This window comes from Lutra lutra, chromosome 10 (assembly GCF_902655055.1).
Source record: "Lutra lutra chromosome 10, mLutLut1.2, whole genome shotgun sequence".
Classification (NCBI taxonomy): Eukaryota; Metazoa; Chordata; class Mammalia; order Carnivora; family Mustelidae; genus Lutra; species Lutra lutra.
Genome location: NC_062287.1, coordinates 63,692,164 through 63,706,784, shown reverse-complemented (window position 1 = coordinate 63,706,784; position 14,621 = coordinate 63,692,164). Strand labels below are relative to the sequence as shown.

Here is a 14,621-nt window from a genome sequence, read left to right as displayed (position 1 = left end):
TTTCCAGGCTCTAGGAGTCTAGGAGAGGTTTTAAGACACAGAAGACATGTTCATTTACGCATTTGAACTCCTCTTTTATAGAATGTCAATTCCATAATTGTAAGATTTTCTTAAAATTCCAGAAATACACAGTTTCTGAAACTTCATCTCAATGCTTATGTAAGAATCAAAATATGGGGGAAGGTTTTTAATATTATCTAATAAAACTTTTAGACAACTTTTACCTGTGAGCGATATGTCTGTGCATGTGTTTAAGCCTTGTGGAAGGTTCGTGTTGTATCATGTTATGCCTGATACTAAGCACAGTATACATCCCAAGGACATAAAGACTAAGGAAAGGATCAGAATCAAGGTGTCCTTACTTCTGTCCTTAGGATCAGCAACATTTCCTTTCTGGAGCAGCATGTCTGGTTGTAATCCTTCACCTCCTGGAAGCCTGGTGTGGCCTGAGGTAGCAGTGAGGGTAAAGCCTGGGGCAGAAGACAGCCATAGCAGGCATGCTGAGGACATGTGTAGTGCTGTAGATTTAGGGCATGGACTGCTGGGATGTAAACTTATGGAGGACAGACTTAATCTGTTTTGTTCATTGTGTTCACATAGTAGATACTAAGGAAATCCTAATTGTTGAAAAAGGATAGATACTCACTTTTGAAATAAGCATTTGAACATGTATTATAGTAGAAGAGGTAATCATAGGCATTCTTTGCTAAGATCGTCTCTTCATTTCCTGACTTCTGTATTCAGGGTCCTACTGAACATGTCTCATAGATTATCTCCCTTCTTCGGTTAATAAACATCTTTTGAATGAATGAACGTATAAAATGAGAATCCTCATCTATCCCCAGCTGACTCTACTCCACCTTTAATATTCGTTTCTGAAAATGGCTTCACCATCTACTTAATCCTCCAGAGCAGAAATCAGTATTATCCTTGATTTACTTTTTCCTTCACTTCCTATATCTCTTCAGTCATCCTGTCTTGTCATTTCTTTCAAATTAATAAGTCTGTCTCCCTGCAAAAGACTCTAAGCTCTGCTAAGGCAGAGATTATCTGTTAGTCCCAGAGCCTAGCAGAGGTCAACAGTAGGCTCTAAAAAAGTGTTAGTTGAAATGGAAAAATGAGCAAGTAAGTGAATGAATGCTTTTTTTGTTTTTTAAATATAGTTGACATACAGTGTTCTGTTAGTTTATACATTACATAGCACTCACCATAATAAGCGTAGTTACCATCTATCACCATACATTATTACAGTATCATGGACTATATTCTTTATGTGGTACTTTTCATCTACATGACTTCTTTATTTTATACCTGAAATTCGTACCTCTTAATAGTGTCCTTTACCTACTTCACCCATTCCCCCCCACCAACAATCACCAGTTTGTTCTCTGTATTTGAGTCTATTTCTGTGGGTTTTTTTTTTTTATTTCCACATGTAAGTGATAAGGTATTTTTTTTTATAAGGTATTTTGATATTTGTCTTTCTGTGTCATTCTCTGACTTCCCTTTCTCTGTCTGACTTATTTCACTTAGCATAATATCCTCTGGGTCCATCCATGTTGTGAATGACAAGATCTCATTCTCTTTTTATGGGTTAGTAATAGCATTCCATTGTGTCTATTTGTGTATATATATGTGTGTGTGTGTTATATAATTATATATATATTTATAGTATATAGTATGAGTATATATATGTGTGTGTGTATATATATACTCACATCCTTTTTATCCATCCATCCCACTGATTGACACTTGGGTTGCTTCCATGTCTTGGCTATTGTAAATAATGCTGCAATAAACACAGGGGTGCATAGTTTCTGAATTAGTGTTGCTGTTTTCTTTGGGTAAATGCCTGTGGTGGAATTACGATCATATAGTATTTCTATTTTTACTTTTTTGAGGAACCTCCATACTTTGTTACACAGTGGCTGCAACAATTTACATTCCCACCAACAACATACAAGGAAGAGTTCCTTTTTCTCTGTATCCTCACCAACACTTGTAATTTCTTATCTTTTTGATTCTAGCCATTCTGACAAGTGTGAGGTGATATCTTACGGTTTTGGTTTGTATTTCCCCAATTAGTGATGTTGAGCATCTTTTCATACATTTGTTGGCCATCTGTATGTCTTCTTTGGAAAAATATCTGTTTAGGTCCTCTGCCTATTTTTAACTGGATTATTGGTTGGGGCGGCAGTTTGGTGTTGAGTTGTAAAAGTTCTTTATATATTTTGGATATTAACCCCTTATCAGAAATTTCATTTATAAATTACTTCTCCCATTCAGTAGGTTGCCTTTTAGTTTCGTTGATGATTTCCTTCACTGTGCAAAAACTCTCTATTTCAGTGTAGTCCCAATAATTTGTTTTTACTTTTGTTTTCCTTGCCTAAGGAGACCTATCTAGAATAATGTCACTAAAGCTGATTTCAAAGCAATTATTTCCTATGTTTTCCTTTTATTTTTTAAAGATTTTATTTATTTATTTGTCAGAGAGAGAGAGAAAGAGAGAGCGAGCAAACGCAGACAGAGGCAGAGAGAGAAGCAGACTCCCTGCTGAGCAAGGAGCCCAATGAGGGACTCGATCCCTGGACTCTGGGATCATGACGCAAGCCAAAGGCAGTAGCTTAACTGACTGAGCCACTCTCCTATGTTTTCTTCTAGGAGTTTACAGTTTTAGGTATCACATTTAGGTCTTTAATCTATTTTGAGTTTATTTTTGTGTATGTTGTAAGAAAGTGGTTCAGTTGTATTCTTTTGCATGTAGCTGTCCAGTTTTCCCAATATCATTTATTGAGAAGACCATCTTTTCTCTGTTGTATATTCTTGCCTCCTTTGTTGTAGGTGTGGGTTTATTTCTGGGCTCTCTATCCTAGTCCATTGATCTACATCTATTTTTGTGCCAGTAACTTACTGTACCAAAGTGATAACTACAACTTTGTAGTTTATCTCAAAATCTGGGATTGTGATACCTCCAGCTTTGTTCTTTCTTCTCAAGATTGCTTTGGTTTTTCAGGGTCTTCTGTGGTTCCATACATATTTGTTGTAGTTCTGTGAAAAATGCTGTTGGTGTCTTGATGGACATTGCATTGAATCTGTAGATAGCTTTGGGTAGTATAGAGGAACACCTAGCTGAGTTTGAGGTTATTCTTCCATCTGTAAATGTGGTATATCTTTCCATTTGTTTGTGTTGTCTTTAATTTCTTTCACTGAAGTCTTAGTTTGCAGAGTAGAGGTCTTTAACCTTGCTCTATGGAAGGGAGGCATATGCAAAATGATCTCCAAAGGCCTAAGGAGCCATAAGATGGAAGAAAAAAGCTGAAGAATCCAGTTTGATAACAAATGGGTTTATTAAAGGGAGTTATGAGCAGAAGTGTGTTGTGGGTGGCTGCAAGACCAGTAGATCTCCACAGTCCCACCTACCATAAGCCCTGCTTTTATAGCCTTAGAGATTGGGGAGTATATGCTGGGAAGCCTGGGAGGAAATGTTTTAGGATCACAGTCGTATCTCTAGAGAATATCAAGGACCTTATACCTCAAGGGTGTACCTAAGGGTGTGGTCAAATTAAAGAGGATGTGTTGGGGGGCAGTGCTATACCAAAGAAGGTCTCAGGTCACAGAGTGGTCATCATGGTGGATTTGTGCAAGATGGCATTAGTCTTATTCACACGCACTTCTTGGTTACATTTATTCTTAAGTATTCTTTTTGGTGCAGTTGTAAATGGGATTGTTTTAATTTTTCTTTCTGCTACTTCATTATTAGTATATAAAATGCAGGTTTCTATAAAATAGATTTCTATATACTAGTTTTGTATCTGCAGCTTTACTGAATTCATTTATTAGGTGGAATAGTTTTTTGGTAGAGTCTCTAGGGTTTTCCATCTATAGTATCATGTCATCTGCAAATAGGAACAGTTTTACTTGTTCCTTACCAGTCTGGATACCTTTTATTTATTTTTTATCTGATTGCTGAGCTTAAGACTTCCAGTACTATGTTGAACAAACAGGCAAGAGTGACCATTCTTATCTTATTCCTGATCTTAGAGGAAAAGCTTCCAGCTTGATGTTTGCTGTGGGTTCATCTTATAGCCTTTATTATATTGAGGTATGTTCCCTTTAAGCTCACTGTTGAGACTTTATCATGAATAGATGTTGAATTTTGTCACATGTTTTTTTGCATCTATTGAGATGATCAGATTTTATTCTTTGTTTTGTTAAGGTGATTTATCATGTTTTTGTGGCTATTGAGCCCCTTGCATCCTGGAATAAATCCCGCTTGATCATAGTGAATGATCCTTTTAGCATATGGTTGGATTCAATTTGCTATATTTTGTTGAGGATTTTTGCATCTTTGTTCATCAAGGATATTGCCCTGAGGCCTTTACTTTTGACATAGGACGAGCCTGTATCATGTGGTGGCTCATGTGGTTTTCTTTTCTCTAATTTTGCTTCTCTTCAATTCACTTTCTCTTCCAAACAAATGGATTATGTTTTTTTGTTTTAACCCTTTAACAGGTCCCTGTTGCTCTTAGTAAAGAACAGAATCTTTAACTTGGCTTAAATGGTCTTGGGTGACATGTCCCTACATGGTCATATCATCCTAGATGGCCCTACACCCATGGCCCTTTGTTGCTTTATCTTCCTCTATCACTCTCTCTGTGCTCCAGCCACACTGACTACTTGCTTTTCCTCTAAAATACCCATCTTCTTTTGCTTCCAGGATTTTGCAGATACTTTTTTCCTTTTTTGACTGTCTCCCCAACTCCCATCCCACATGCCCTTATTTTAACTCTTTCTTATAGGTTTCAACTTAGACATCATTTTCTCTTAGCATCCAATCCTGAACCTCAAACTCAGCTAGGTGTTCCTCTGATGTGCTTCCATGCCACCTAGGCTGGCTGAATATTGTAAGCATCCTATTACTTTCTGATCTTCTGTTAACTTTTCTGTGTTCCCTAGTGCCCTGTAATCTTCTTGAAGACAGGAAATTTTCATTGTTCAAACTCGTATTCCTGGTGCTGGTGCACTGACTGTGTCAGAACATGTTGTAAGAATGAATGAGGTAGGATATTAGCTGTAGGATTTTTTTTTTAGATTTTATTTATTCATCAGAGAGAGAGAGCGCATGCACAAGCAGGCAGAGGTGGAGAGAGAACCAGGCTCCCTGCAGAGCAAGGAGCCCGATGTGGGACTCGATCCTAGGACCCTGGGATTATGGCCTGAGCCAAAGGCAGGGACTTAACCAACTGAGCCACCTGGGCATCCTATAACTGTACGATTTTTGTAGATGTCCTTTATCAAGTTGAGTAAGCTCCTTTTTATTTTTTGTTTTCTGAGCATTTTTATTATAAATTAATAGTGTGTTATTTTGAAATTTTTTTCTGATTTGAGATAATTATAAAATTATTTAGTCTGTTAAAGAATGAATGAGGTAAATCTGAAGAAAGTACTTCAAGTAAAGCAGGCTGTCTCAGCAATAATACCTTCTCTGGCACCTAGTTTGATTTGCTCTTTGCAGCCTTCTGTGGTTGTCAATGGCAGGTATTATTTTCTCTGTAAGGAGCTGTATGTCAGAGTAAGTGCACTCCAGGGATGGCATTAGTTTTCTGTGGCCGCCGTAACAAATGCCCATGAACCTAATGCTTTAAAATAACACCGTTTTCATCTCACAGACCTGTTAGATGTCCTACACTGGGCTAAAATCAAGGTGGCAGGACGGCATTTCCTTCTGGAGGCTCCAGGGGAAAATCCATTTCCTTGCCTTTTTCAGGTTTTAGAAGCTGCCCACATTCCTTGGCTCAGTGGACCCTTTGCTCCATCTTCAAGGCCTGTAGCAGTGGGTTGCAACCTTCTTACATCTATTACTCTGACCTTTTCTGCCTCTGTCTTCCATCTTTAAGGACGCTTATAATTACATGTGCTCTCACAGATGATCGAGGATAATGTCTATTTTAGGGCCAGCTGATCTGTAACCTTAAATCTATCTATAGCTGAAAGTCCCCTTTTATATAAAGTAACATCATTATTGGTTCCAAGGATTAGGATGTGGACTTTCTTGGGGGAGTGGGGAAGGGAACATGATTCTGTCTACCATAGAAGCTCTGTGGAAAAGGAGGAATTTGGATAAGCCTTGCAGGATGAAGTGATCTCCTCAGGCAAAGTTTGGGGTGGGGGGACATTTCAGAGGAGAGGGTAGTAGCACAAACAGCAAACAAGATGAGAAGTCAAGACCTGTTTTTGGAACAGTATGTAGTCCTGAGTAACTGGAGTAGAGCATATCAGAGCTGGAGTAAATGGGTAGGAGATAAGTAAGGGGAGAAAAAGCTAGAAAAGTAAACTGGGCCCAGATTGGAAGGCCCTGGATGGTAGGCTGAGAAGTTTGAAATTCATTGTCTTTATAGTAGAATGCCTATAAAGGCTTTTGAGGAGAAATGTGATCTGCTGTACTTTAGAAAAGTAACTCTTTTAGTGATAGGTAGAGTAGCTATATGCTAGAAGGTATGGGAAAAGCTCCAGCAAATCAAGGGGACTTGACAAAAGGGAGGAAAAAAAAATCGCAGACTGTTGGGTGCCTGAGTAGCTCAGTCAGTGAGGCATCTGCCTTTGGCTCAGGTCGTGATTCCAGGGTCTTGGGATTGAGTCCTGCATCAGGCTCCCTGCTCAGCAGGAAGTCTGCTTCTTCCACTCTTTCTGCCCTTCCTGCCCACTCATTCTCTCTCTCATGCTCACTCTTAAATAAATAAAATCTTAAAAAAAAAAATTCATGCTGAAGGCACCTGGCTGGCTCAGTCAGAACAACATGTAACTCTTGATCTCGGGGTTTTGAGTTTGAGCCCCATGTCAGGTGTAGAGATTACTTAGATAAATGAATAAATAGTTTTTTGAAAATTACAGGCTCTTTTCAGGAATCCTTGGTAGCAAAGAGCCAACTCTGGGTAGCAAAAATTTGGAGAAGATGATAGAATTTATTGGAAAAGTATGGCTTAGCTCACAATATCAAAGGAATAGCTGAAAATCCAGGTTTCAGAAAGGGGGGGAACCAGAGAAGCTCTGGGGAGTTAGAGGACAGAAACAAATGGACAGGTTCTTCAAGTTCTGCTGTCAGAATGAATTAACATGACAAGTTTTCAGATCTGGCTTCACTGCATTTAACACTCAGTTTTAGGAGAAAGTACAGCTGGTCCAACTTGGGTCCTGTGTGTATCACTGAATCAGTCACTGCAGCAAGGGATTGAGTGTGATGATTGGCTGTGGGCCACATGGCCACTGTTGAAGGAGAGGTAAGGGAATGGAGAACTTCACTCTAACCTTTGTACTATGAGCAAAAGAGGGGTTGGTTCCCCAAAAGGAAAACTAGGTAATAGCAATGAAAGAGAAGAAAGAGATAAAGAGGAGTTGGAGATTTGTGGTCCAAATGACCAGGAAAATGATGATATCAGCCAACATAAAAACATAGAAGAGGAGAAAGAAAACAGGACTTTGGTATAGGGATCGGCTTTGAGTTCAGCTTTGAATATGGTTGAGGTGCAATCAGAACATCTATGTATGTTGTGGAACAACAATAGGAAGTTTGGATATTAATGTCAGGACCAAGGACACAAGTTTGGAAGTCATTTGGCTGGAGGTAAGTAAGGGCCATGGGGAGAGATGAGATCAAATTCTTGAGGTACATCATTCTGTGTGGCAGTTGCTTGCAATCTTTTGCTGGTCTGAATTCTGTTCTAATCATGAATGGTGTTGTAAGAAACTTTCATTCTCTGCTTTACTTTTAGATCCAGAACTTGATGATTCCTCTGGGTTTATAATATTCAAAGTCTGATCAAGTATCTTCTAACTTGACCTTCTATTTTTCTAGCATCTTGAAATCTGCTCTATCCAGCCTCTCCAAACCTGGCTGCTCATGCAGCTGCTCCTCATCCTGGGCCAACTAAGCCCCGGTTTTGAAGAGTGAATTTAAGATTAACTTCATTAATAGCAAGGCTTCTAAGTGGAAAGGCCTAGATCACTGGAGTTTTCAGACTGGTTTTCATGTGATAAGTCAGGATTAGAGGTAGAGTCTGGGTTTCATCTATGTAGAGGCATTGGTTTAATTTGTGACACTGGGTCTGCTTCCTGAGGGCATGACTATAAGAATGGACAAGTGAGAGCCCAAGGTTTGAGAAAATCCATGTATTTAGGAGGTGAATGGGGGTAAGTGAGGCAGGATGAGAGGTCCAAGGAATAGTTAAAATGGGAGGAAAACAGAGGTCCCAATAGCCAAGGGAAGATAACATTTCAAGGAGACAATGGCCCATAGTACAGAGAAGTCAAGAAGAATAAAATGTAAAAAAAAAAAAAAAAGATTCTTGGACTTGAGAGTAACGTGTTATTGATGATTGTCACAAATTTTGGTATAATGATGGAGTAGAAGCCAGATTTCAGGGAGGTGGGAGAAAACAGGTGGTAAGGAAATGGGGACCAATTAAACTGACACATACTTATTAGTGCTTGCATTGTTCATGGCACAGTGCCTGTACTGTCCTGAACTTACCAGCATCCTCCAGGACTATCAGACGAAACTGAGACAATGAGGAATCTATGAAAACAGTCATTATATAAATTCAGAAGCTGTGAGGCAGACCATGATTAATTACCTAATGCATGATATGGACAATAGGAATATGCTTGTTCAGAGGTAAAAGAGGATGCTTTTATTTAGAATTTTCTGAAAAAGCTTCACTTGCCTGTTTCTGCTTCTCCTAGCCAACCTATCTCTTTTAAGAATTCTTAGGAGTTCTGGTTTTCCATGAGTTAGGAAACAGAGTCAAGACTGTTTCATTTAGTAAAAATGAAAATGCACTGAGTACAGTCCAGACAAGTAACACGTGCATCCCAGGGCCAGAGCTCTGTGATAAGCACATAGGCTCTTTTTTTTCCTTCCAAGTTTTTATTTAAATTCCAGTTAATATACAGTGAAAAATTAGTTTCAGGTGTAGGATTTGGTGATTTATCACTTACATATAACACCTAGTGCTCAACACAATAAGTGCCCTCCTTAATCCCCATCACTCGTTTAACCCATCCCCCTACCCATCTCCCCTCCAGTAACCTTCAGTTGGTTCTCCATAGTTAAGAGTCTGTTTCTTAGTTTGCCTCTTTTTCCCTCCTATGTTCATCTGTTTTCTTTCTTAAATTCCACATATGAGTGAAATCATACGGTACTTGACTTATTTCCTTTAGCATTGTACTCTCTAGCTCCATCCATGTCATTATAAATGGCAAGATTACATTCTTGTATGGCCGAGTAATATTCCACTGTATATGTATAGCACATCTTCTTTATCCATTCATGAGTCAGTGGATATTTGGGCTCTTGCCATAGCGTGGCTCTTGTTGATGATGCTGCCATAAACCTCGGGATACGTGTACCCCTTTGAATCAGTATTTTTGTATCCTTTGGGTAAATACCTAGTAGTGCAATTGTTGGATCATAGGGCAGCTCTATTTTTAACTTTTTGAGAAACCTCCATACTGTTTGTTGGAGTGGCTGCACCAGCCTGCGTTCCCACCACAGTGTAAGAGGGTTCCCCTTTTTCCACATCCTTGCGAACACCTATTGTTTCTTGTGTTCTTGATTTAGCTATTCTGACAGGTGTGAGGTGATATCTCATTATGGGTTTGATTTGTATTTTTTTGTAATGGTGATGTTGGAGCATTTTTTCATGTGCCTATTGGTCATCAGTACATTGTCTTGGGAAAAATGTCTCTGGATGTCTTCTGTCCATATTTTGACTGAGTTATTTGTTTTTTGGGTGTTGAGTTTTATAAGTTCCTTCTATATTTTAGATTCTAACAAATGGGCTCTTTTAGCTGAGTCAGAAACTCCCCACAAAGTGAGTTGTTGTAATAGTAAGAATTAGGAGTTCGATAGAGCAGATGAGCAGTTGTGACAGGTCAGGACTCCTGTATGGATAGAAAGAATAGAACTGCAAGAGGCCTGCTACAGGCAAGATTTTAGCTGAATGTGGGACAGACAGGCTTCTTCAGCTTCATGGCTGTGAGGCCCTTTAGTGTGGAAGAAATGGAGTTCATGGTGTTTCTGTTTTCTCCCCACTGGTAGGTCTGTGGAAAAGTTGCACCTTCATTTTCCTCACTTACCATCCTAACACTGGTCGGAGGAACACTTTTTTCCCATTAGTCATTAAGGCTAAAGTTTGTTAGGCTAAGCATAAACAGGAACACAAACTGGAGACTGGCTGATTAGAAAAAATTGAAGGCACCTCTTGGAGGCTAGTATTAAAGGTCATTTTTCCTTCATGAATTTATATTGCCATGGAATGATTTGTATTTTTTTTTTAAGATTTTTTTTTTTTATTTGACAGAGATCACAAGTAGGCAAAGACGCAGGCAGAGAGAAAGGAGGAAGCAGGCTCCCCGTTGAGCAGAAAGCCCGATGTGGGGCTCGATCCCTGGGATCATGACCTGAGCCTAAGGCAGAGGCCTTAACCCACTGAGCCACCCAGGCGCCCCAGAATGATTTGTATTTTTAAGAGGAGAATAAGTAGTCTCCGTTAAATCCTGCCACTAAATAAAACTGGTCCCAAACCAGTTCTCAAGTCTTCTGAGTAGGACTTTGTCTGCCTATGAGTGTGATGCAGAGCTTTCATGTCAAAGAAAATCGTCCTACCATTAATCTTGAGCCTCATTTTTGTACACATTTGCCCAGAGTTATTCAGCTCAATTGGGACTCAAACCCAGGTTTTCTAAACTGGAACTTGAGCATTGTGCTTTAAGAATTGCATAGAATGTTATCAGAAGTCAGGAGACTTTAGTTGTAGTTCAAGTGATGACATGAACTAGCGATAGGAGTAAATGTAGAATTTCCCCTCTGTGGGCCTCAGTTTCTCTGGTCTAGATGACTGATTTGTCAGAATGACACAGCTCTGAAATGTACAGGGAGTATCTTTATTTCTGCACAAGTAGATGCAGCCTAGTGATTCCAGTGTTGGGCTAGGATATTTTTCCATAGTTAAGTCTAATGACTCAGTACATTTTCTTTTCATGGCCTTGCTTCATAAAAAAGTGGTTTATAGTAAATGGGTAATAACAGTAACAGTGACACTTCTTGGAGATTAGAGAATCAGGGCAGTGAGGTATACTGAAAGAACACTGAACTGAAAGCTGAAACATCTGAGTACTGGTGTCATTATTGACCTTAATTCATTGTGGGACCTTGGGCAATCATTTGATCTTTTCTGGGCCTTAGTTTCTGCATTTATAAAATCAGAACATTGAACTAACATACCTAGTTTTCAGCTGTGCATTTCCAAGGCCAATTTCTAGAATACTTACCTGCTGCTCTTGGACATCCTATTCTAGGATCCAGAAAGGTCATAATGATGTCTATGTTCATTGCCCAGGAGTTCATTTACCATTAAATGGCTGGGTTGTCTAATATCTCTAAGCAGAGCACAGACTGTGACTTCTGACCAAGAAAAACGGTTGCTGCATCAGCTCCGAGAAATCACCAGGGTCATAAAAGAAGGAAAATTCACTGACAGACCCACTCCAGAGAAAGAAGCTGAAGAGGCCCCTTACATGGAAGACTGGGAAGGTAAACAGTATCTTGTCATTTCTTGGTTAGCTGTCAGCCCAGAAAAGAGATCTTTTTTTTTTTTTTTTAAAGATTTTATTTATTTATTTGACAGAGAGAGATCACAAGTAGGCAGAGAGAGGAGGAAACAGGCTCCCTGCTGAGCAGAGAGCCTGATTCGGGGCTCAATCTCAGGACCCTGAGATCATGACCTGAGCCGAAGGCAGAGGCTCTAACCCACAGAGCCACCCAGGTGCCCCTCAGAAAAGAGATCTTAAAAATGTTTTTAAATATAATGTATATATAGTAAAATTCACCAGTTTTAAGTGTCTGGTTGAGTAAGTTTTGACAGATGTGTAGAGTGGTATAACTATGCCACAATCATGATCTAGGATGCTTCCATCCTCTCAGAAAATTCCCTTCCCCTTTAGAGGGAATCCCTTCAACTGTCCTGGCAACAATATAACCACTTTCTGTCCCTATAGTTTTACCATAAATGGGTCATATTGCATATGCTCTTTTGTTTCTGGCTTCTTTAATTTAGCATAATGCTTTTGAGAGCATGCATTAAATGTATCAGTATTTTTTTTTAATCACTTAGTAGTATTCTGTTACAAGGAAATACTTTTTGTTTTTCTATTCACTAGTTTAAGTACATTTGGGTTGTCTCCAGCTTTGAGCTATTATGAATCAAGCTGCTATGAACTTGTGCATACACATCTGTTTGAACATATATTTTTATGTCTTTGGGGTATATCCTAGGAATGAGATTTATTTCTGAGCTTTTATGTTATGTTTTATGTTACGTGTATGTTCAACATTTTTAGAAACTTGTCAACCTGTTTTCCAAAGTGGCTTTGCCATTTTGCCTTCTGCCAGCAATGTATGAGTATTAGAGTTACTCTGCATCCATGGTAACACTTGGTATTGTCAGTCTTTTTACTTTTAGCCATTCTAGTGAATGTATTGGTATCTTAATTGTAACTTTAATGTGCATTTCCCCGATGACTAATAATGATGAACATTTTTTAATGTATTCATTCACCATCTGTGTATCTTTAGTAAAGTGTCTATTCACATTGTTGGTTTTTTAATTGGGTTGTTTTTAATTGTCAGTTTTTTAATTGGGTTGATTTGTTTTTATTGATTTACAGAAGTTCTTATATTCTGGATATAAGTTTATTATCAGTTATATATGTTACAAATATTTTCTCCTAAACTGTGGCTTTCCCTTTTATTTTCTTAGTGGCATTGTTCAAAGAGCAGAATTTTTATTCTAATGAACTTCAGTTTATCATTTTTCTCTTTTCTGATCTTTACCTAACTTGTTTGCCTACCTCCTATATTTTCTTCTTCTAGAAGTGTTATAGTTTTAACTTATATTTAGGCCTAGGAGCCATTTTGAGCTAGTTTTTATATATGGTGTGAAGCATTAGGACTGAGATTGTTTTTTCCATGTTGATATCCAATTATTCCTATTTATTTTGGAACATTTAATTACTTTGGCATGTTTGAAAATCAGTTGACAATTTATGGGTGGGTCTATTCTGGATTCTCTTTAAAATTTTTTTATTCAAGTACAATTAACATACAGTGTTATTAGTTTCAGGTGTTCAGTATGATTCAGCAATTCTATACATTACTCAGTGTTCATCATGATAACTGACGACTCTTAATCCCCTTCACCTATTTCATCTATCCCCTTCTCACCCTTCTGGCAACCACCAATTTGTTTCCTATATTTAAGAGTCTGAGGCTTTTTTTTTTTTTTCTTAATTTTATTATGTATTTGAGAGAGAGAGAATGAGAGATGATGAGCAGGGGAGGGGAAAGCAGAGTCCCTACTGATCAGGGAGCCTGATGTGGGGCTTGATCCCAGGACCCCAAGATCATGACCTGAGCCAAAGGCAGACGTTTAACCAACTGAGCCACCCAGGTACCCCTGTTTCTCTTTATTTGTTTTGTTTCTTAAATTTCACATATGAGTGAAATCATGTCTATACTTCTAACAATATCACAATGTCTTTATCACTGTGTCTGTATATTAAGTCTTGAAATCAGGTAGCGCAAATTCAACTTGGTTTTTCTTTCCCCCTTTTATTTCAAAATTATTTTGGTGATTCTAGGCCCTTCATATTCTCACATAAATGTAGAATCAGTATGTCAGTTTCTATGAAAAAGTCCAGTGAAATTCTTATCGGCATCATATTGAATCTTTAGATCAATTTGGAAGAATTAACATTATAGCAATATTGAATCTTTCAGTACATGAACATTTTACATCTCACCATTTATTTAGATCTTTAATTTTTCAGTTTATAGTTTTCAATGTATACATCTTATACATGTTTTATAAACTTATGCTTAAATAGTTCATATTTTTGAAGATATTGTGTTTATTTTAAAATTTCTAATTGCTTGTTACTATATAGAAATACAATTATTTTTTTATTCTGACCTTGTTTCCTATCACCTTTCTAAACACACTTAGTTCTAGTAGCTTTTTTTCTTTAGATCTCTTAAGATTAAATTTCATAGAATTTTCTACATAGAGAATCAAATTGTGAATAGGCAGTTTTGCTTCTAACTTTCCAATCAATATGTCTTTTATTTTTCTTGCCTTATTGTACTTGTCAGAAACTGTCACACAATACTGAATAGAAGTGGTGAGGCCAGACATCCTTGGTTTTCTGATATTAGGGGGAAGCCCTCACACATTCTCCATTATTAGTATGATGTGAGCTGTTGGCTTTTCATGGATGCTCCTTTTCAGGTTGAGGAAACTTCCTCCCAGTGTTACTTTGCTGAGAGGTTTTTTTTTTTTTTTTAAAGATTTTATTTATTTATTTGACAGAGAGAGATCACAAGTAGACAGAGAGAGAGAGAGAGAGAGAGAGAGGAGGAAGCAGGCTCCCTGCCGAGCAGAGCAGACTCGATCCCAGTACTTTGGAATCACGACCTGAGCCGGAGGCAGAGGCTTAACCCACTGAGCCACCCAGGCGCCCTTGCTGAGAGTTTTTAATCACAAATGGATATTTAATTTTGCGGAATG

At 38.3% G+C, this 14,621-nt stretch overlaps 1 protein-coding gene across 6 annotated transcripts in view; it reads left to right on the top strand.

Annotated features, from left to right (window-relative positions):
• RIC3 (RIC3 acetylcholine receptor chaperone) overlaps positions 1 to 14,621 on the top strand; it is a 63,137-nt gene that overhangs the window by 37,850 nt on the left and 10,666 nt on the right. For 3 of the 6 annotated variants that reach the window (XM_047692419.1, XM_047692417.1, XM_047692420.1), the window contains one exon: positions 11,442 to 11,590. The exons of 2 other annotated variants lie outside the window; for them this stretch is intronic. In XM_047692419.1, coding sequence (XP_047548375.1) covers positions 11,442 to 11,590 — 149 coding nt within the window. The remainder of the gene's footprint in view (positions 1 to 11,441; positions 11,591 to 14,621) is intronic. One more of the 6 variants, XM_047692418.1, reaches the window with a different exon arrangement.